The following is a 24,678-nucleotide window of genomic DNA, read 5'->3' as shown; positions in this document are numbered from 1 at the left end:
TCTATTGTAGACTCCGCATTATAATTATGAAAAATTGTACGACAAATATAATACTATAGTCTAATATTTTATTTGTCATACAACAAATTTTTCAAATGTATCGATTAGGTACAAGATAGAGGATTTCTAGAAACTCAAGAACTTTTTCATTCTACAATTACACACGATGAACATACTAAAAAATTTGTCATACGATAAATGAAATATTAGCCTAATAGCTCCTGCACACTGGACGCGGAAATGCTTACCGCGCTGCAAAATGTAACCAATGAATATGTTAGGAGTTATAAGCTTATTGGTTACCGCGTCGCATTTTGCCACGCGGCAAGCGTTTCCGCGTCCAGTGTGCAGGAACCATAAGGCCCTTGGATCTGATGAGACATCTCTGAGCGTAGCCAACGGAGAGTTCGCCAAGCGTCTGATCACGCCATCTTGGCGCATCGTAGGCAAGTTGGACGCGGAAACGGTGCTCGCTCGCTTGCCTCCAGTGACGGCAATGATTCCAAGTGACTTCAGTTAGTCCAGTTCCGGCATCCGAAGCCATTTCTAATATCCCGTTAGCGCTTACGCCGCAAACACAACGTGTCCCTAACCTGGGAGTCGTTGAAAGACGGGTGGTACGTGGCGTCGGCGACGGCGTCCTAATTGTGGTGTCGTCCCACGCCGAGTTATCGTAGTCCACGATGGACGAGAATGTAGTGGAGATCGAAAACGAGAAGGAGATCGAGAACGAGGAGGAGATCGAAAACGAGGAGGAGATCGAAAATGAGGAGGAGATCGAGAACGTGGAGAATGTCTGCAGACTGTGCCTTTCCACGGATGGACCTAAATCTTCGGTGTTTCTAACGGAGGAGGAAAAAAAGGAATCGTCCAACGTGCCGCTGGTTGCTAAAATTCAGGCCTGCCTGTCGATCCAGGTGCGTATCTGCGCGATTTGCATTCTTACTACATAGGAATCAACGGGACTTCCTTGATGCGAGGATCTCGATCATCTCGCGACCGACAAAGCCTCGCCGAAGTGTACCGCTTCGCGACGCGTTTTAAGGTTATGTCTACATAAGGGTCGCTTCAGAAACGAGAATCGTGCAATCGGACTGCTCCTCCCAATCGCATATTACTCATGTTCCATCTCTTTTGATCTCTTTCCTTCTTTTGCGATGAAGCGCAATTATAGCGTCTATCTCATTCTTGTGAATAAACAAATAAAATATTTTAAGTCATTTTGTTGGATACGTCTGTTAAGTGTTAAGAGTGATATATGTTAGGATTGTTAAACAATATCAGTTGATAGAAATTATTTTAGAGTGAGCATTGTATTATAAGGATTGTTTAGTACCTATTTTTTAAATATTAGGAATTTAATAAAAATTTTACAGATTGTTTTTCATATGTTCAGAGATTTATGACAAAATTTGGAATCGATTCACTGAAGCGATCCAAAGTTATAAGGATTTAATTTGCAACGAATTTATTTAATACCTATTTTCAAAATATTAGGAATTTAACAAGAATTGTACGGATTGTTCTATTTTTACATCTGAGTATTTATGTAAAATTTGAGTACAATTCTCTTATTAGTTTAAAAATTATTTAATTTTTTTTCTCTTATATAAAATCATAATTTGATGAGGAAGTAATATTAAGAGAATTAAATTAAATTTTATATATTTACTAATAAAACAACAATAAATATTTATGTATAAGTTTATTTAGATCCACTTACTCGTTTCAAAGTTATTGACCTAAAACTGCGGACTAATATGGTTATTTTGTTGCATAAAACCATTATAAATCAAATTATTTTGTTTTTTTGCAATTGGTTTCATGGGCTAATATCATGAAAATTTTTTTAATAATATTGGTTGATATTAGCTATTTTTGACTGATTATTAGACTAATACTTTTAACTGGTATTATATAGACAAAATAAACATCTTTAAAACAGTATTAGTAAATATTTCAAATATAAATTGTATGTGAAATCAAGAAATTAACTAATTCAAAATTTAAATTAAATAATATAACAAAGAAGGGCTACGAGGGCTACGAGCCTAAAACAAATCGTTTAATATAAATTTGACTTACATAAAATAAAGACAAAATAAACAACAAACGTTTCGACACAATGTCAGGCCATTATCAATGTTGACGGAAATTTATAATTATAATATAAAATTAATGGTTATAAAAATTGTTTACATAATCAAAAAATCCTATCATAAGATGTTCGCAATAAACGCAATGAGCCAAATCCAATTAGATAAATAAAATTCATAAGAGCGTTAAATTAAATATATATTTTTCACATGAATGGTCCAATAAGATTCTTATTGTTTAAGTATTTGTTTGAAGAATGGACATATGCATCACACACATACGCGCGCGCGCGCAACTTTAATTATTAGAAGCAAAGAATATGATATATTTCACCAAGGTTTCAAATATTTACTTTTGTAAATTTTATATTTTATGCGTTTGAGGTAGAATATATGTACGAAATTCCAAGGAAAGAACACAAAACAAGAAAATTGTAGAATAGAATAAGCTTAGCTTTATTTACAGTTTTTTTATTTATAATCTGAAATTTTTGTCGAGATTTTTTATTTAATGATGAATATGCTCAATTTTTTAGATTTCGACAGCCGATAAGCTATCTACATGGATATGCACAAATTGTGTAAAAAGCGTTAATCAATGGTATACCTACAAGGAATCGTGTTTGCGCTCCCAAGACAAACTACAAGAATGGCTGGTAAATCAATTGCAGTCAAATTCTACGGTATGTTGTATTTTAAAATTTATTAGAGTACGACAGTTTAAATCATTTTTATTGTACTATTAAGATGCTTCCTCATAAGACATTGAAAACAGCGTCACAGTGATCACATGATCTCAATTTTGACCCTTAGAGCAAAAGCAAGCCTATTATTTTTAGCTGAACTTCTTACACGGTTCATCTTTTCTCTTTTTCTCTTTGACATGAAGAGAAAAGGAAGAAAGATGAAACCGTGTAAAACCTTCAGCTGAAAAGAACAGATTATAAATCAGTGATGCATAAATATGAAAGAAACTCCTTTTCTACCGAATCAATGGGCGCGTTCAAGTTGACAAAGAGGCTAGCCTGCTTGCCGAGCAAATGAACATGATTAATTGTTACTTATAGATCCAACCATCATATTGAATCGCTCAGTAAGCATGCCTAGCCGCTTTGTCGTCTTGAACTCGCCAAATTTTTCAGGTCGAAAAGAATAAGTCGATACAAAGAATAAGGGATCGACCATGTATAACTTTCTCTAGGGCGGAAACATGACAAATGAAAATTTTTTGTATGTATGTGTATATATGTACATAGGCCGATATTCATAGTCAGATCTTATATTCAAGACCATCTTAAAAAGTCACGAACCAAAGAACGGACTATGAATACCGCCCATACATACATAAAAATTTTCACTTTTCACGTTTCCGCTCTAAAAAAAAGTTACATGAGCGATACTCAGTTCTCAAAAATTGATTCTTTTTTCATCATTTTTTTTCACTATATATTGACATAGGATTGTCACTAGAATGGCCAATTGATTATCTACTATAAAAGAGAATTGATTCTCTAAAAAAGGAGAAAAAATCGATTCAGTGTAAGAATCAAAAGTCTCAGAAATCGATTAATAATTGTATTCCCGACCTTCCAAGAATAATCGACCTTCGAGAATCGGGGAAAAAATTATCAATTCTCATCACTAGCATAGACCTTTGTATAACATACAATACATAAAGCATAAGAGAATCAAAGTTCTTTTCATGAAATGAGAACTTTGATTCTTTTATGCATTATGTATTGTGCCTTATGCAAAAGTTTGTACTCTGACTTTTAACATCTGAATCTGATATTGCATTTAAATGATAAATTTTTCAAGCCTGTTGATTGACTACAGGACAAATTAATCTAAGAATCTCTCTGTTCTGCAGCCAATTGACAGACTAATATTTCATCTATACGACTTTTTCAAGTGTATTAGTTGGCTACAAGTTAGAAGATTTCTAAAAACCAAAGAATTTCTTTATCCTGTAGCTAATCAACAAGCTTGAAAAATTTGTCAATACACAAATGCAATACGAGGCTCAGACGTTAAGGGTGAAAGTACAGATTTTTGCATAAAGCATGACGCATAATCATAAAAGAATCAATCAGAGTTCTTCCTTTCATGAAATGAAGTGTTCTAATTAGATTGATTTTCTTCTGGATAGATTTATTCAACATCCAGCGTCAAATTACTCGGAATCAAACGATTGAATGCTATATACATAATGCTACATCATTTTTAAGCACTTTTCACTGTTCAGCATCAATTTTAATTATATAACTTATTTTGATACTAAAAATGACCCTCAAAACACACACACACACACTTATTCTCACGTTTTCCTAATATCTACAGATTATCAGGATCAAAGATGAACCAATGGACATAGATTACGAAGATAGTGTAGAAATTATCGAGGAGGTCGTCAATAATGTAGATGTTATCGAGGGGACCGCTAATAATGTAGAAGAAATCGAGAAGACCACCAATAATATAGAAATTGTTGAGAAGACCACCAATGATGTAGAAATTATCGAGGAGACCTCCACTAACTTGGAACAACCAGTAAGTATAATTTTTTTATTTGGAAAACTGATTATGTTAAAAAATATTTTTCTACATAGATATATCTGTTCTTTAGCATCCACCAGCTCAAACAGTGGAAAACAGTGAATCTAGTAATGGAAAAGTGCAAGATGTAGTAGATGACAGCGATGCTAATGATACTAACAAAGATCCCGAATCAATCTCGTCCGCAATGGAAAAGGAAACTAATAAGGAAAGAACTCAAACGGATCAGCAGGATTCTGTAGTTCTGTGTTCCATTAAAAGCGAACCGCAAGATGAAGATGATACCGATGGTACCATAGAAGTAGAATCGACTAGCAGTGAATTGAATGCCATGGTAATCGATGAGGCAGAGGACACTGTCATGGAGGCTGATTCCACGCAAAAGTCTAATGCGGGTGGCGTATTGCCTAAAAAGAAATTTAGACGCGGTCCTCATACTCACTTCAGAGGAACGCGTGTTTTTAAGCAGAAATGCACGCACTGCCAGATATTTTTGCATTCTAAATACTCGTACATGAAACACATGAAGAGGTTCCACAGTAAAGAAAATGGCATTGGAAATTCAGAGATACGGAACGACGACGAGGAGATGGTAGAGGATCTAGAAGATGAATTGATCAGTATGGAGAAGGACTCACCGCTGACGCAAGTTCAACAGGACATTATTAGTCAACTGAAAACTTTTTCTTGCTACTCTTGCGAGCAGACGTTTAACGATCGACGTAGCACTCTTTCTCATATACGTCAACATATGCCGGATCTAAGACCATACACATGTATTGCTTGTTTGACAGAATTTCCAGATCGATCGATGTATCAATTACATTGCGGAGCTTCCTTCGAATGCGCCATGAAGATTGCCCTAGTTGTACCGAAACATGGTAGCGAGCGATATTTTACATGTAACATGTGCTTGCGTTCAATGCAAGGTAGAAAGGAGTTACTCAGCCACTTGTCGAAGCATTCTGATAAGCAGTACGAGGAGATTATGTCATCGTCGACACGATCCCCGCCTAAATTGAAACCGATGGCACCGTTGCCATCCTCGAAAAACAGCACTCTCCATAAGAGCGGACCTTACAAGAATGGCGATCCAAAGCATAATCATGCCTGCGATCTATGCGGCATGATTTACCGATATCGGCCCAATATGCTCAAGCACAGGGAGATATGTGCGCGATTGGATCCAGACAACAGAATATTATACAAATGCGTGCATTGTTACATGACGTTCCTTGTGTTTAAGAAGTTCCATTATCACATTACAGCCGATCATAAGAAAAAAGATTTTACTTGTTCTGAGTGCTTGTCCAAATTTCGATCACCCAGTGATTTTGTAACTCATTACGAAACCCATCGCACGACAATGCAAGACAATCGGCAAGTGCAGTATGACAGTACCTCGCAGAATACAAGTCAAACGCCATTGAAGGAACGTAATGCTTACGAAACAAATGTTAAATCAAGAGTTAGTTCACGAATATCAAATCAGCAGTATCCTTGCCCTCTCTGTCCCGAGAAGTTTTCCACGAAGGCTGAACTGAACGAGCATCGGACTCTTCATCTCAAAATGAAGATATATTCGTGCGTCATTTGCCGTAGCTTATTCAGCAGCGCCGGCTCCTTGGAGATCCATATGAAAGATCATGGTATCGAAGACGCGCACGAAAGGGACGCCAATGTCTCTTGCGTGGAATTAGGCAGCTTGGACGAGGATGTGAGGATTGAGAAAGATTTGGTGAATATCAGTACCATCTCGGATCCTGGTCAAAATCATGAATGTGGCGAATGTGGTAAGGTACTATCCAGTTACGCTAATCTTCGACGACACGCTAAAATCGCTCACCGGAACACTAAGATCTATGATTGTGCCGATTGCTCGCGAATGTTTATGCGTAAAGATTTGTACGATACTCATATGGAAATCAAGCACAATTCTAACAAGACAATGCTGCAGTGTCCGCAATGCCCGAAGAGTTTTGTCTTCCATACGAATTTCTCTTATCACTTCCGTACTGCTCATCACAATCAGAAATCACAAACTGGTTATGCTTGCGATATCTGCGGCAAAGTCTTTGTTGAGGAAGCGTCTTTGAAAATACATAGGGGCTGGCACAATCGCGCCAATTCACGTTTGAACACTCGATTTATATTGGGAGATCAGAATGCGTCCAATGATGCGCAAAAAGAATCAAGTAGCGTTGAATCTGTTGAGAATTCAGAACGGCCGGCAAGAGCACGAAAGTCCTTCCCTAATCCACCACTTCAATCACTAACAAAGATATCAGGGAATTACCAATGTCAAGTATGCAATGATAAATTCAATGATGTCATAGAACTGAGGACCCATTTGTGGGACGTCCACTGCGCTCGCAACAAACCAGAGAAGAGTTTCTCTAATGATGAGCTTCAATGCGAACTCTGCACGAACATTTTCCCCGATAAGGAAACCCTAACATGTCATATGCAATGGCACAAGGCTAATCCTATTCTCAGTGACATACAAAAGACGTTCTCCTGCGATATATGCGGCAGATCTTATAGTTCGAAGAAGGCTCTATGGAAGCACAAAAGGCTTCACAAAGCTACCGCTGTAGCATCAATTAAATTCCAATCTTTGGCTAGAAAACCGATGGCTACACAATTTCTGTGCAACTTCTGTCGCAAAGTTTTTTCAAGCAATCAGTCTTTGCAACGGCACAAACTCACTTTCCACAGTGATCCGCTGAATCAACAACGTTCGCAGCAACAGTTGTACAACAGCAGTCAATTACCGTCATTTGATGAACCAAGGGCAAAGCGCATGAAACTAGACATTGAAAATGATAATTCGCAGACTAAATTGTCGCCTTTCGCTATGGACTTCGCTGGTGAGAGAAGGAAGCCGGTCATGTGCCATGTTTGCAAGAAAATGTTCCCTAACATGAGCATACTGTACAAGCATAAGCAAATGACCCACAAACGACCAAAAATACCCGAGTGTATACCGATGTCGACTCAGGATGGCAAATTTTCATGCAACATCTGTTTCAAGAAATTCCCTGGTCTATCAAATCTGCGACAACATTTTACAATCAAACACAAGAAGACGTCCGAAGCCAGCAACGCATCAATGGCAGTGAGCAATGAGAGATTGTCGCTTCCGACACCCGAACGTCCAAAGGAGGGAACCTATGAAGTGGCCAATAACGTAATGTACAGCTGTAAATTATGCAAGCAGTGTCACGTCTTCACTAAGGAGTCCATCATAAGCCATATCACCAATGTGCACAATGCAGTGTATCAGGCCGATAGCAAGACGTTCCACAGGGAGGTCACTCTGAGCACTTACGTAGTAAAGGACGCGATCGGAGCTACTTGTCCGCGATGCGATGTTAAATATCCTAATAACAGGGCTCTGAAGATACACTATATTAAGTTCCACGAAAATAACGATTAAAATTGTTAAAATCTGGCCATTGACTGTGCCAGGCAGGAAGATTTTTTAATTGTAATCGCAAAAATCGAAAAATAACCCTTAAATCATGATTGTCTCTACATACCTGGGTGGTACATTCCTGAGATAGTATCGATTCTGAATTAAGACTTGGATCGAAAAATTTTGGTTCGGATAATAGTCCGAGGTTAAACTTTTGGTTCTAGTTCTTTTATCGTAACGGTTACTGGATCCATTTGGATTTCGATCCTTTTCGGTTTTGGTTTTCTGTAATTATATATAATATTATATATATATGTAATATTATATATTATAATATTAAATTATATTATATACCTATAATTATCATCGTTATAATTGAAAGAATTGAAACCGATACCGAAACCGAACATTTGCCTCAGACTACAATCGTAACTAATTTTAATCCAAAATTTTAATTCATATAATGTAATTTCGGTCCGAGTCCTTGAGTTTGACGCATAATATTCTGATTTTCTTAATCTAACGACATTGTTTTGCGATTCCAATCTTTACGATACATTCTGAATAGTTATGATGAACACGTAAAGTCATGCAAATACTGTTGAGCTATAATTTCGTAAGATTAAATGAAACTATAAGAAGATAAATTACATTATCTTATCTTCAGATACAGGAAGTGTGCCATTTTGATGTACACTTCAAATATCTTAGTTGTTTATTTTAGAAAATAGTTTTTTCTAGTATGATAGAGTGTGTGTGTGTGTGTGAGAGAGAGAGAAAACAATTAAAATATTTGCGGTGTGCAATTAAAATGAGTGTTCTATATATATTGTCACGTTAATAAAGCTTTTATTTCACAGTTACTTCCACAGGTAACGATTTATCACGAATAATTTGTTATCTGTTTAATATAGTGATTGTATAACTGCGACCAATGAGCTGTGTAAATATCAAAGCGGTAGAATAAACTATATGTACGATGAGTTTATGAAACATGGCAGCCTCTTGATGCAGTTATGATAAGTTGATCGCTGCAGTCAGATATCTACATGACCAATTTTTCCACAAGATTGAACTTTTAATGTTTGTTTATGTGCATCATGATATTACTTTCTGATTTTAACATGTATGTTTTTGAATTTAAAAAAAATAGAATAATTATACGAGTATTAATTGATATTCTGGTACATTTCTCAGCATCTTTGCCTGGTTGCAGCGACGGTCACCTCGGGGATGCTGCAACAATTATAAATTTCTTTATCTCCTATACTATAGATATACATTGGGTAATAATTATAACTATTATTATATATGGTGTGCAAATAAAAATCGTGAATATCTTACTTATATGTAACAGTATTTATTAAGAACGTCCTTTTTACAATTTTGATTGTTTTCGCTTATCTTGCCAGTTTATGCATATATCATTCCTCTTGTTTTTTCCATCTTCCTCGCTGGTTGCATTAGCAATGTGTTAGATTAGTTTTATTACTAATACTGCGTATTTGTATTTCTAATGTATGAATTATTAGCAATAAAAGAAAAGAAAAGAATTATTGATTCTTATTATTGAATTTTTAAGACTAATCATTAGATAAATTTTTAATTATATTTCGTTCCTTAATTATAAGATTATGATAAATTAATTCTATTTTAAATAGTGTACAACTCAGTATTAATAAAAAAATGTTGCACTTGAAGAAGTGGCTTTGGTAAAATAGAACTTTATGAAATTTTTATAAAATAGAAGTGAATCATATGTGTTACAACGTTTTAATTAAATCATCATTATATATAATGGCAATCCGAGTCAAGTTTTAATTTCTTGAAGAAAAGCTTTTCTACGTGAACTTTGACCTTCTTCTGCTTTTCGTTGATTGCAATTTCTATATGTATAGGAAAAAAGATTGTAAACTTTAAAGAACGACGTAATTTATTTTACCTCAATTAAAGTTGAAATTCAGTTCTTGTTTTGGTTACTTTGCTTCTATCACAACTGAACATTTTCTCATTCAAAATTCCTAATATATTCGAGATGACAATTTCAATAATCGAATCGAATCTTTTAATTGACAGGCATTAAGTTATTTAATACCCCGTGAAACTATAAATATCTATAATACTAAAAATTTTTCAAACTTGTAATTTGTCTCGAGACTGATTAATTATTTATGAACGAAAGACAATAAAAGTAACATTTCGTAAGATCAAGTATATTTGGCGATGATAAAAGCTTATGGAGATATGGAGGGGATTAAGGCAGATAGGCAAAGAATTCATCACACGAATATTTGGTACTTCCTTTTTTTTATGAATGCACAAAACATTTTAATATAAACTTAAAAATCCGTACAACAATATGAAAAATTATAGACTATTATACACATGTATATAGATATATATATATTTATATGTCGTACTTTTTATTTTTTCCATTTTCCGGGTTTATCAATATATATATATTTATTTATTTGTTTATATTTCTTTGCTATATATCTTTTTTTATTATAACGGATGGAAAACTTCCGTCTCTCACTAAGTATATGTATATTATATATATTATTATTAGAGTATTATTACTATCATTATTATTTTTATTATTATTATAGGTATATATTAATGTAGAAATATAAAGTGAACCATTGCACGATTCCGCGTGTCGTGTCTTACAATCAGAGTGTTTCAACTCGCTAAATTCAGAGACAATAATTGTATATCGATAATCGTACTTGCAGTAACGCCGACAATTAATCATTAACAACGACAGTAATTAGCGATGAGGGGGAGGAGGGCGGGGTTACGCGCACAGTTTATTTTGTAACAACACGTCGGGGAAGGTTTTTCTTTTTTTTTTCTTTTTTTTTTCTTCTTTTTCATGATAGGATGACGAGAAAAGGTGTGCGAGTGTCGCGCTCACGCTCGTCGGATTGCGTTCGTATTGCGAGTGCTTTCGCGTCTGTTTGTATGCGTCTTGTGTCGCAATACGCTGTGTGATCATCGCCGGAGTGCATCGAGAGCCACGTGTGCTCGTGCGTGTGATACTTGGTATACGTGTGCGTGTGTGGACGAGTGTGTGCGCGATGTCAGATGTCAGGTGAACGTTGTTAACGCATTATGCGGTATATCTGCATGACGGTGGATATGATGGGCTCGGGGATTTTAATACAGACGCCTCGCGCTTTCTTTCCCGCCGGGCAAGATGTACCGCACAATGCGTGTGTATATATATATATATATATATATCGCAGCGACGTGGATTAAACAGTAGATAACATATATATCGATAGAGACGTAGATTAGGCCAAATCTTTTCTATCCCTCCGTCTCGTCTTCCTGTCTCAGTGCTCGTGCGCGCTGTACGGCGCGATTGTTCGCCTTTTTTGCAACTTGATATGCGAATCTCTCGCGGTTGCGGTCGTATTGTTGCTCCGTCTCATCCTAACCGTAGGTGTATCCTTTCGAAATAAATGGAACGGTATAGCTAATGCTTGCCTTTAGTTTAGAAATCACGAGAGAATTTTCCTTTCCAAGTGAGAAGTAATAATTTCAAATAATGTACAAGGTTTATAAACTGCGTCGCAAAATTCAGCAGTGTAAAGTTCAGTCTGATACTCAGACTACAAAACTTAGGAATGTATCTTGTAATTTCACAAGACTTTTGATTTTTACAATTTTTTTCATTTTTGATCTATGATTATAATTTCTCGTTGATTTCGTTTTTTTTTTTCGATTTAATTAAACTCTTTTTTGAGTTCAAAATTCGTTCAGGTACAAGTAATGTCTAAATTGGCTTGGATCTGATTAAGAGATCTTGAATCTACCTTTAGATCGCGTCGTAATGGCGTAGATTATGATTTTCGTAAGAGCACGATTGGAAGAGCAAAAAGTCGAAGGGATACACCTCGCACACACATATTCGATCGCGATTTCGAAAATTTCACTTTCTTCCACGAGTTAGAATACGCTACATACAAAGAGCTTTACGAGTAAAGAGGAGAGGTATGTCGTTGTGCTGTTATCAGGCTCGGATGAAAATACAGAGAAGTGAGTCGCGTGTATCTCTCACAATCAGAAGGATAATCAGGCTGGAGTAGCGCTCGAACGAGTGAAACGTTCCCGGCTGAATTTCCCGGTGTCGGGACATGCTGCGGGTACAATTTTCAGAAAATAGCGGTATAACGGTGCAGAACAAACGAAAGCAATTTTCACAGAAAGAAGCCGCTTGCGATTTAATGAATAAAAACGATACGTGCTTTCGTGTCTCGTTACAGTTGAACCGCGGTACTTCGAGGAGCTTAACAGTTCTTCCTTTAACGGAAACGTGTATTGCACAAAGTAAACAGGACTTTTTTCAGGATGAAAAGTTTTATCGGTTTATCCATGTGGATTCGCCGCACGTTTCCGTCTTGGGAAATCACGAAAAGTAACCCCGTTTCTTAACAACTACGTTACCCTCGTTCGCTCTAGCGTTGCGAGAATGCTATCGGGGAAGGACCTCCATCGCGATTTAATTATTCAGCATACAGGAGTTAAGTTAGAGGCGGTTTATCGATTGAATTTTTAACTAGTCCGCCGCTCCGTATGCATACGAAACCGGCTTTCTAATCGCGCAATCGTGTTCCATCGTCGTTCCCTTTACACTTTGATGGTTTCCGGCCCACTTCCGGTTGCCCTCCGGTTAGCATTACTCGTAGCCGCTCGTATACGCGCTGATCCGCTATAAGCAACTAAATGCTGACCGCAATCAATAGCTCCTCGTGAAAAATATCCGTGTATCGGGTCTCGTCTGTCCAAACGGGAACGTTTTGCACTCGCGGACGTTTCGCTCTCGCGGCGTTCCTCCTTCGTCGATCGTTTAGCGAAGCTGAACAAGTATTCGCTCGTACGAGAAAAGTACATCTAGGAATGCATGACACATAGTATACGTTATATATACACCAGAGATATACATTAAACGGTTTCGTCGACGGTTCTTGGGATCCTGCATTATTCGTTTTCTCTGTGCTCTTTCGCCTCTGCAAACTTCCTCGCGTTTTTTTTTTAGTTATTTCTCTGAAATGGCATCGTGCTGAAAAAGTCCAGGAGAGAACGCGGTTTGCATACAAAGTGCCGTTACGTCACCACCGACCGATCGTGTCGAGGCTAATCCGCGATGATATACCGCGAGAGAAAAATCCGGTGTAACGAATCGCGATGTTACGGACGAATTAAGGTTTCCAGAAAATTGTTTCGGTGTACCTCGATCGAATAGCGTATACATTTCGCTGACGAACCCCCGTTGGAACTCAATTGAAGAATCTATACGCAGCTGCAGCCGCACAATTACGACTTCAAATGCAATATGAATGTAAAGCAAAATGCAAAAATTATATGAATAGATTTAAAATGAATTACGATCCTTTGATACGAGATAACTATATTATTTCGACGCGATCGACATCGGTTTTCGGCATCGACGACTGTTTTATGAATTCGTAATTACTCTTGAATAGTCGATTATCGCGAGAAGGAGTCGACTTCGCCGCCTAACTTTAATCATTACCTATTAATTATTAGCGTAAATGTACTTTAACCCTTAAGATCATGTACGAGGTGTAGCTGCGCTGTTCGAGACTGCCCGATTAATCAGGCGCCCTTGAGTAACGCGTCGTGTGTCGCTGCTTAATTAATTGATCGACGCCGCGAAACGGTTGTATCCGTGTTTAGTTTCAGACAACAAACATCGCCCTTAATACTTGCTGGTAAGCGCTTCATCTAGAATAAAGTACAGAAGATCTCAACTTACAATTAGAGATTTAAGGATAAACATCGGATATTAATTATACGTTCATTTAATGATTCTTCATAGATTGATTATGAGTCTCTTTTCATTCAGCCTATCTCTGACCTCTGTTGCGAAAAAAAAAGGAAAAGGCTAACACGACGATTTACGCGAGGGCAGTTTGCAATTAATCATAGCGCTATTAGGTATACGCTAATAACACTGACTATCGAACATTATTACGTCACACTCATTAATTCTAAAGAGATCGCAATTTAGATGTAGGAAGATACGACATTGATATCGAATCAACGGTAGTTTTCTTAAAAATAACGCGATTAGCTGTTAAGTGGTAGGTCTCTCTCTCTTTTTTTTTTCCTATCTGTCCCATATACTCAGTGTGCAACTGAGACCGGACATAATTGCGCGTCATGACAGAAACGCGTGATTGATCGCTATTGAATGAGAAACGATCGCATATTTCTCACCCGAGATATTTAATCACGAGACGTATCTCCTTTCCTTCATTTTTCATTTGCAATAACGTCGAAACTCGCACCTCTCGCACTTATGTCCGCGTCGAGAACTCGAAGAATTTCATGCTCTCGCTCAAAAAACAATTCCAAGATCCGTAATTTCTCCGTGATGTTAAACATATTAATTACCACTTCCTAAATTATGCAGAGCTACGAATCTGTTAATAACACACACGCTCGAAAAGAAAGGAGAAGGAAAGAATTAACGCTCGGTCCCACAGATTCGACGCCATTGTGGCAGAAAAAAGGGCCGCGGGGCCCGACCTCGCCATACTTCTGGCTCGTCTTCTCGCATTGGAGAACGCAGAAACTCGGTCCCCTCGGGCGGCTAATGCGTCTCTCTCCCCCCCTCTCTCTCCCCCTCTCTCTCCCCCTCTCTCTCTTTCTCCTTTCCTCTCTCATATACATCCGATACTTTGACAAAGTGAATGTTGATTAATCGATGCTCGCTAATCATACTTTGAGCGCGGGAGGAGCTTGCAAAACCTGCGTTTACATATCCTACAGGTGCGCTATTTACACGTCCTACAGGTGAATCGGGAACCTGGTCGAAGGACGAGTGAAGTAACTCATATGGCTAACATACTAGAATATGGCTCTGATTGAAGAGCGATATCGATTTTTTCGCGTCAGTTGTTCTCTTTATATAATTTTCTCTCGCCGGGATCATTTCGCGCCGTATCGGACCGCCGTAGGGTCTCTTAATTCTCCGTTCGATGGCGGATTATTTACGGCTTGCAACAAGCCAATCCGACATGGAATGCACCAGCCGCGGCACGCTTTGCGGGGAAACAATCGGATGATTCAGGAACGACGAGTGAATGGAATCGAAGGGCGAACTTGCGAGATCAAACGCAGGAGTTTGCATTTTCCTTCAGAGAAAGCGTATTGTTGGAATGAGAAAATAAATTGTTTCTCGGCAACAATTAATGGAGAAAGATGAAGTGAGCGCGGAAGTTAGTTGCAGAGACCATAACTATAAAAGTTCGATCAATCTTTCAATTCAATTCACCCGTCGTATCTATAATAACGAGCTGGCGCTATGGATTATGCTGAAACGAGATGATAGAATCGCAGAATCGCCAAGATATTTCTCTGGCGTGATCGCGTAATATATGATGATGTATATACGGATCGTTTACTTAATGCTACGTCTAAAGCCGCTTGAAACTTATTTACATAAGGTATTCTTGCTACATTTGCGCATGATATTTAAATAGTAATACTGACAATCTAACGCCATGCAATTCGAACAAATATGAGATCTTAAATTTTAAACTAACAATAAGTCGACAAATTATTTTAGTTGCTGTAATTTTCTACAAATAATTATTCGAACGGTATAGATTCTGATACTTTTTCATTCGATAAAATGATTAATTTCCTCTCAACAATATGTTTGAAGATCTTAAAAGTTTGCAAATGATAATAGAGTATAAATAAAAAAATACTATTTTAAGAAAACTATTTGAAAATTTATATTAATGTGGACAGTGTAACACTAGGTTGTAAATAAAGTATAAAACTTACATAAAATAAACTGCAAAATATTTACGATTTATTGCAATCGATATTATCGTGATCTGTTCAACAAATATTGAACTTTTGAACTTCATTTCGTTTTCACATTCATTTTCTTTGTCTCTCAGGCGAAGATATAAATGAAGTGACGCAACAGCGTCAACTATCACGATACTAATTAACGTCTTCTCTCTCTCTGGTTTTCACCACGAGCGAGACAAGCCTCGCCTCTTTGGAACGTCCGCTCTGGCGTGATGTTGCTACATTCGCAAGGACACACGAACATCACAGAAGGCTGGATAATTAACGTCGAGGGTATTTGCACGCTCGCGTCTTCATACTCTCGGAGAAGAAGATCTATTTCACCCTTCCGATGAAACCAGATTCGTTACCAATAGTTCACTATTCGGATAATACGCCTGGACGCACTTATCAGTTGCGATTGATACAGTGATTAATTACAATAATCGTACGGAGCACGGAATATACACATTATTAATTAATTTATCACGACTAACTATAACCATGTCAGCGAAACGACGTTCAAACCTCATAATGTATGTCGTGCTAAAAAATTATCAAAAAAAGACAAAGAATGAAAAATATCCATGGAAAACAAATTTGCGATTCTCGGTCACTCCATTCGAATGTTATTCTCGGAGATTATTCAGAAAGTATTTTATCGTAGAGACCCTTTCATGAGAACTCCGAAGTTACAAACTTCGGGTCAAGTTATTCATGCGGAAATGATATTAGCATAAATACGATATAAAAGAGGATGTGAAACACATACACATACGGCCACACGTATGCGCGCATAAGGAAATCCAAATGGTAAAAATTTCGGAAACGATGAATAGTTGCTTTCGGTCGGTCGTCAATGTACTTTTGATGTTACTTGAGAAAATTTCTCTTACACTTAAATCGCCCTTGGCGTTCTTTGGCACTTAGAGTCTTCCGGACTTCGAACTTTGTCGTCGTTTGATCATTTTATCGCTATCGTAGTGCAGACCTGAAGTGATTTCTATGGTGCGAGCTTTTTCGTACCATAGAGAGAGCCGCTTTATTGGGAAACTAAGATACGTCCTTCATTTCTTTCCTTTCTCTTTGTCGTGTATACATTGTCGCCTTACAAGAATACGTGAAAATTCTTGCTAGGAAATTATCGCTAAACATCTACGTCCCCCGATAGAATATACGCGTATATATTCATCTGTTTATTTTAATGTACCTTACGATATACTTAAAGATAATAATACTTATGAGCTACGCACGAATATCGTACAACTATTAAAATCCGTGAAAAAAGTATCTAGCTGCCGTGTCCAGCTCCACGGCCTCTATTATAGTATATGTATAATCTCTCTCTATTTCGCTCTTCTGGCTTCTGCCCCATTTTCTACTGCTTTCCATCGTGTGAGAGTGTGCTTGTGTCTGTGCGTGCGTGTGTATCGTACATGCACTTTGTATTCTGTCATTTTGTCTACACAGAGACGCATATATCTCGTTATGTAGCTAGAAGATACATCCTGAGGATTAAAAAGCGCTGAGATAGATGCTGTTTGATCAGGAACTCCAAATACGACACTATCGTTCGACTGAAGAGAGAATGGACACAAGTATCACAGAGAGCTGTTTTTCTTTTAATAATTCACATGAAAAAAGTAATCAGACTCGATAAACTATGTATAGAAGATAATTTTTTTTTGCGCGGACATTTATGGATTGAAATCCCGAATAGAATAAACGATATCAGAGCAGCTATCATGGAACAAGTCGGAATGGATTCCGATCGGAATTATTCCGTTTTCTCTAGAAAATATAATAGAAATTTAGAGAATAATTGAATAATTCCGGTCGGAATCCATTCTGAATAATTTCATAATACATATTCATAATAAATTACATAAAGCATTACGATATGCAGTTTCATTTAATTGTCGTCTATTGCCTATAGAACATTTCTCAAATTTTTTTTCTCATTGTAATATAAATCTCCAATCCTGCGGATTAATCCCATGTAAATCGATATCGCGCAAGTCGTAAGATCGTTTTACGTCTCGCGAATCTGCGAAGTTCAATCGGAGCTACTTGCCGTTCTCTCTTCAGCCGACTTGTCCGGTTGATTTATATATTTTGATTTCGTAACGACACAACATTGGTATGCAAGTGTGCGAGATTGATATACAGGCGGGTAGGCAGATAGATATGAGTACGTAGGTAGACACAAAACACAGACATGGTACGAATATTATACAAGGACCACACATCTCTCTTGCAGCGGTAGAACAACGGTCGTATGTGCTAATCACGAAAATCGCGCGACCGATCTGTCGAGTTCTCAAAATAGCTTCTCTAAATTGCATCGGATTAATATCATGTGTATAGAAAATGTTTATCTCTTTAGAGCATAATCCTGTACTTAAGTTCTTTTAATATTAGTTTCTGGTATATATTATGAATTATGAAAAATTGCGCGATTTGATAACGTAATTCCTTGGATGATTTATTCAACTGACGGTTAAACGAGTGGCTTACAAGCTTTTTGTCACATTGTCAATAAGGAAGTAACAGACTTTCAATTTCCATGAAAAATATTTATGGCAATTTTCTTTACTTTTATTTTTCCGTATCAACTGAGAGAGATTCGATGGATTCGACTTTTTAATAATGCCGAAGGTTTTACATGCATATTCATATACTCACATGTTTGCCCTCACATATATCTAATGGTAGGTACACGCCCTACGGCGCAAAAAGTATACGTTCCTTAGCGTTACTTTAGAATATAAAATCCAATATGTTTTTAACATCGTAATACGTGGATCTTTCTAGAACGACGCAAAATAGATTTTCCAGCACATTCCCATATCTATATATATATATGTGTGTGTGTGTGTATATATATATATGTGCAATATGCCGCGAAATGCATCGTTACACTCACATTCTCAACCCACCGTTCTAAATAAACGATCACTTTCGTTTAGCGGTTCTCTTCTTCTCGCCGTTTCCTCTCCGAGTGAAAAATATAACTCGTTTAATTTTGTCCTCTCTCACTTCTCATGCATTCCACTGGCGCAATTACACCGCACATAATTAAGTTTCAAGAGGTATATAAACATACGCAAGAGTAGGAAGGATGAAAAACGCGTTTCCTTAGCCGTTGATACTTAATTATTCCTCCATTTCATCTTTACTTTTAGATAACGAGGAAATATGTATGTACGAAATACTGGTTCCTTTTTTGTTAGCTCGATTTTTGTTCCTCCGTTCAATCATACCCTTTCGTGTTCCCTTATCTATGTTTTTTTTTCAAATAGCCTAATCGCCCTTAATCTTTGCATATGAAAACATCGAGCGTAATCACAAAGAGCTGAACAAATACTACATTGGAGAATAAATTAGAGGATTAACAACTACTTCGGTCACGAAGCATTCTCGTCATTATGTACATATTTTTATGAAATAAAAATAGGATTGGAATTAAATGATATCCAAAGAGCATTATGCTATCATTTGCTCGGAAACGTGGGTTCGTCGAGTCATCGAAAATCGCGTTAATATCGCGCGATCCAATCTACAAAAATCAAGTAAGTATTATAATAAGTTTTCTTATTAAATAAGTATTAAGTCTTTAAAAATATATAATGCATTCTGACGTTAATAATAAATTAATTGCTGATGTAATTAAATTAAAAGATCAGTTTAATACAATATTAAAAATATCATTTATAAAACATTATTAGAAAGAATAAAAATTATATTAAAAATTGATGATCTTAAATTATTTCTCAGAATTCTTTGTATATCACTCATTGAAACATACGCACGAAAAAGAACATTTCGAAGAAACGGCTTAAAAAAATCTGTTGCCTTGTGAATTTATCGCGTTCTAATTTAAAGAACACGATTATCATCTTCATTATTATCATCAAGAGAGAGAGTTACAAAAAGATTATATATTCGATATAAAGTAGTAAAGTACCGATAACAAACGGAAATTAACAGATAAGCGCATCCATGACTAGCATTACTCTATAAATATTATCTGACCATCGCTAATCTAAGTGACTGCTTATTCATTTTTTAAGGATAACTCCGACATTCCGCTGTCAATTGAATTATACAACACGACAAATAGCTCAATAATAATGACTCGAGGAAATCGGAAAGGAGGAACGTAGCGCTACAGTTTACACACCGATAGACACGCAGAAGAGAACACCGCCGTCCACATCCGGCTTAAATAACAACGTGCACAGCGTCTTTTTATTCAGTAGCTTTTTTATTGTTTTAATTATAAAGAAGTAACAAAGAGAATAATAATTTTATGATATTACCATACATTCTTTTGCGTTCGCTCTTTCTCTCGCATTCTATCTCTCTTTCTTTCACTCTCTTTTTTGCTTTCTTTCTCGCTTTCTCATAATATATATATATATCTATATTATATGTCAATGTTATATATTCAATAGATATACTCATTCACATATTAAATATCGTGGCAAATATATAGATAAAGTTCTCGTCTACCGCTCGCACGTCGTAGACAGCGACCCTGCTAAGACGCGCCTCTCTACGTCGTTTCCCTATTTACCGATCGGCCATTCGCAATGCACCCCATCGTCCCCATCGGAAAACTTTCGGAGAGAAAACTTTGTAGAATCTCTTTCGCCTCCTGCGATGACGGTGGGCGATGGGAGGAATAACGAACTTGCTTTGAAAGTTTTCTCGAGAAAACGTCGTTGGAGTTGAGCGAAAGGTTTCACCGTTTCTCGGCATGGATCAATATTGTCACCCAAAACAGCTTTATTTATTCATTTCTATTACGTAATCGTGTGCAAGGAAAATCGTAGAGCGAAACGACGGTTTCATCCATTTATGTCGTTTTTACCGGAATAATTTATCAATGGAAATTAGAGACTTGTCGGATCTCGCTTTCCAAGCTCGAAGTTGTAAACCGGAAACAGTCCGTTCGTCCAGCTCCGCCGAGGGATGTTGATTCTATGTAGTTTGTAGGTGAGAATCCACTACTGGACAGTTGCCGGAAGTATCCGGTACTTCAACACTCCGCACAGACGCTATTAGTAACTCGAAATCGTCGTGACTAACCACACATCGGTGACGAGGGCGAGTCGAGGATCGAGGAAAGCCTGAATCTACTGAACTTCGTTGGATATAAAAAATCCCGAATTGCCGTAATCCGATATTGGAAATACATTCGTACGAGAACTGCCCGTTTGAAACAAGAGTCTCATGCAAAATATTCCTGTTGGAACGTGATCTTTTCTTTTTACTTTTTTTTTTCAGAAAAAGCTTCAGAAAAGGGATTTCAAAAATCTCCCTTAATACACTATTAAAATTTATAAAGATTTCTGAATTAATTGTAACACATATAACACGCCACTAATGAGAAAAGTGGAACGCATCTATAATATCGTTATCAAATTTTAATGTCATTATAAGTATTCTTATTAGCCATGCAATATTTGCGAAAAATCCGTCCGTGGGCCGCGAATGTACATATATATATTTCTATTAGCCAACATTATTTAATATGTTTTGCTCAAAGATCCTGATTTATATATCTCTATCGTAACGTAACGTAAGCGTGTAATTCCTTACGCGACCACGATTACTTCCTTTTGCGACGATCGTATACATCGCTGAAGAGGAAGCGATTGCACTCGCGCGTTGATTTCCGTGTAAATCAATTAAAACGCGTCCGTTTCGACGGAAGAACACCGGGTAATTACCGCGTCGAAATTTACGGTCGGGCGTAAGCTCACGTTAAGCGCACGCTAAAATGAGCGAACGGAATGAGCGAAGCGACGTGCACATCCGCACTAACGGTTTATCGATCTACCGGCGGCGGCGGTTTCAGCGAGCACGATATTACCATTTCAATAATTAATGTTTAACGCGAGCTGTAAAATCGCAAAGTTTCATATTCCCAGGAAAATTTCATCGCCGGTACAAAACGAATAATATCGTGACTTTCAGGGCGAAGTGCCCTCGTCCTAAATCGTCCTGATGTTTCAGTGAGTTCCGATTACCAGTTTCGATATTGAATTTCCATTGGAATTCTACGAACGCTGCATTCCCGCATACAAGTGAAAACGTTTTGCACTTCCAGCCGAATTAAGCCCGTTTAACACACATATATATATATATATAATTATATATATAAAACATTTTATTCACACATGGAGAAATATCTAGAATATATCTTCTGAACAATCGTATAAATAGTTAATTCGTCGCAATTACAATAATTGCCGTTGGATGAATTCCCCCCTGGCTTTCCTCTGTACTCTATTCTCCTCGTCACGCTCAACTAATAGAAAATTCGACAACATTGAACTATATCGAGAATTATTACCTAGACTATAAAATTCCAACAACTAATTGGGCGCCCCCTCTATCCAAGAAACTAATGTGTACTAATACCAGGCGCCCTGCCCTTCATCTCACCGTCGATCATCGTCCTGGATCTCGTCCTTAGATCGCCCTCGATCTCTTTTCGTTTTCTCTTGATCCCTCGATGTTCAACCGATTGGTCCATTTAGCCGTTTGATATTTGTATCTCGGCCTCGAGTCTTAAGGACTTATCGTATGTTTCTAATTTATTTAATAATTAAGAATTTTATCATACAAATTTTAGACTATTACTAAATAAGCCCACTTCGTTACGCTCTTGGCGCATTACGTATTTTCAGTCCTGATTAGTTAAAGTGTCTAATTAAAGGCCAATCAGAAGTGCAAATAGCCTCCCTTCTAGCGGAGATCTCCAGTCTCGTTTTCGAAGGAAATCGTGATATACACCGCCCGGTTTCCTGTACATTCGACGATCTTGTCAATGGAATCATTAACTAAAGAAAGTCTTGCGGGAGACTTCGAGAGATTCGCTCGGCCAGCGACGGTGACATCGAAGGACGATGAGAGATCGATCAATGACGGTTTCGATCCAGGACAATCGAATCGATCGGCAACCACCCTCATCCACCGTGCTTGCATGAGAAAACTAAGAAAGAACGTTCACGAAAAATATACACTTTTCTCTCTCTCTCCCTCTCATACATACATTTTCTCACTAGTTCTTTCTCTCTGTTTCTCATTCTTTCGCTCGCACACAGACACGCACGCTCAAACGCGAGAATCAAAGATCTCGCTGCTTCCTCTGGCTCTCTCCTCTCCCATGCGTGAAACGAAATTTCTTGAAACTTCTCGACGGATCTCTTCCAAGCAGCTTACTAAAAGCCGACTCAAGGATGGAGGCGAATTACAGCGAAATGACGACACGCGAATCGCCGCGTGCGCTTTTTGATTATTATATTTCAGCGGACAGATTTATCCCGCCGGTCGCGCGGGGTTTTATCGGGAGAATCGCGCGGCAATGTATCACGCTATCGGCCGAGGTTCAAAGCGAGAATCGCGATAGGCGCTCGCTCGCGGGGGAATACAGAATCGATTAGGGGGTTATTTCGTTATGAGATACGAGGCAATTATCTGTCATAATTACTCAGACTCCATTGCGGCTTGAATGGCGGTTAATTTACATAAGACCGATAGCATCTTATACGTCGCAGGGATAATCCCGCGCGAGGCGCTCCGTGTCCCGACCGGCAAAGGACGATAAATCTTTCTCCATGTATACGAAATTCAACCCCCGACCGCGTAATTGTGCACATATGGAGCATTGTCTTTTGGGGACGTGCCAATTCTCGACGCGGCTAAATATTTTACTAATTAAAATTATATGCACCAAAAGTCATATCGTATTCTGGCTTCTTTTTTATTATCGTTTATAGCGAAAAATATCGCAGCATTCTCTATAGACGCTAACAACCCCTTCCAACTCGTGTTTGATTTCGTATTTTATTTATTTAATAACATATTACGTTAGAAAATAAATTAGTAATATGTAGAGTTGTATGCGTTCGTGATACACATATACATCATATGATGCGGGTGATAAGGACATGATAATATCATAAGGACGTATAATGTTAGCCAGAGTATGGAAAGGGTTAAATCAATTAAGGCCGCGGTCGAAGGTAATTAGAAATCTAGCACGTAACTTTCTCAGTTATTCGCTGTCTGATCGTGTCTGCTTGATATTTAAGAAAAATAATATTTGTGATACGCTATTATATGACTAAGTTGCTTGCGAGGTCACCAATGATCGCGAGCGATCGGCCGAGATCGGCGGGCCGTAGCCGCGCTTCTCTTCGGAGTTGCGTTGCACTATATCCGGTAGACTGAATCAACAGTTAAAGCTCGCATTCCGACGACACGTAAAGAGTAAATTGGTACAAAAAGACGGTGAATTAATTATTTATAAGATAAAATGTAATAATGAACAAAAAGCACTGACAAGCTGCAAAATACATACAGAGAGGTACAAATAATCGGGAACAAATCGCAATCTTCGGGATTGGCGTGTCGTATTAAATTAAACTTTACGCCGTGTGTCTGTGTGTATGCACATGTGTGTACTTGTGTAATTTTTTACAAACGTTGCATACGCGCCGTATGCGATCTCATAGTCGTTCGGATAATAATCTTCTTGGCGCCGCTCTCGATCAACGAAAGGACTGTCAGCGACTGATTAAGTATCGTCAGTGTTAATTAATGCGTCACGCGGTTTTTTTTTGTTTTTTGTTCTCTTCCTTTCATCACAAACGCTCTTTCTCTCTCTCTCGTTTCTGTCACATTCTCTCGTTCCCTTTCTCTCCCTCCCTCTTACTCGATCTTTCTCTCTCTCTCTCTCTCTCTCTCTCTCTC

At 37.7% G+C, this 24,678-nt stretch overlaps 2 protein-coding genes and 1 long non-coding RNA gene across 3 annotated transcripts in view; 2 read left to right on the top strand and 1 right to left on the bottom strand.

The window, feature by feature from the left end:
- The window catches only part of LOC108722033 (ras-related protein Rab-37), a 107,079-nt gene extending 97,473 nt beyond the window's left edge, over positions 1 to 9,606 (top strand). The window contains exon 9 of the transcript XR_001936596.1: positions 8,844 to 9,606. The gene's annotated coding sequence lies outside the window, so the exon portion shown is untranslated. The remainder of the gene's footprint in view (positions 1 to 8,843) is intronic.
- On the top strand, positions 534 to 8,280 carry LOC108722026 (zinc finger protein 62 homolog). Its single transcript, XM_018446925.1, has 4 exons — positions 534 to 917; positions 2,633 to 2,779; positions 4,437 to 4,646; positions 4,723 to 8,280. Exons 1-4 carry the CDS (start codon positions 684 to 686, stop codon positions 8,089 to 8,091), a joined length of 3,960 nt encoding a protein of 1,319 aa, XP_018302427.1. The 5' UTR covers positions 534 to 683; the 3' UTR covers positions 8,092 to 8,280.
- A 12,818-nt stretch (positions 9,607 to 22,424) lies between the features above and the next one.
- LOC108721751 (uncharacterized) overlaps positions 22,425 to 24,678 on the bottom strand; it is a 2,588-nt gene continuing 334 nt past the window's right edge. The window contains exon 2 of the long non-coding RNA XR_001936582.1: positions 22,425 to 24,675. This is a non-coding gene — a long non-coding RNA (uncharacterized lncRNA). The remainder of the gene's footprint in view (positions 24,676 to 24,678) is intronic.

Source organism: Mycetomoellerius zeteki, unplaced genomic scaffold (genome assembly GCF_001594055.1).
Source record: "Mycetomoellerius zeteki isolate Tzet28-1 unplaced genomic scaffold, Tzet1.0 scaffold105, whole genome shotgun sequence".
NCBI lineage: Eukaryota > Metazoa > Arthropoda > Insecta > Hymenoptera > Formicidae > Mycetomoellerius > Mycetomoellerius zeteki.
The sequence above is the reverse complement of the archived record's forward strand: the minus strand, read 5'-3'. Positions and strand labels throughout refer to the sequence as shown.

Excerpts from the sequence above, each read along its gene's own strand:
- LOC108722026 (XM_018446925.1), top strand. The coding sequence starts at position 684 with ATGGACGAGAATGTAGTGGAGATCGAAAACGAGAAGGAGATCGAGAAC. Across the intron at positions 918-2,632 it reads AGGCCTGCCTGTCGATCCAG|ATTTCGACAGCCGATAAGCT; the intron begins GTGCGTATCTGC and ends TCAATTTTTTAG. Across the intron at positions 4,647-4,722 it reads CCACTAACTTGGAACAACCA|CATCCACCAGCTCAAACAGT; the intron begins GTAAGTATAATT and ends TCTGTTCTTTAG.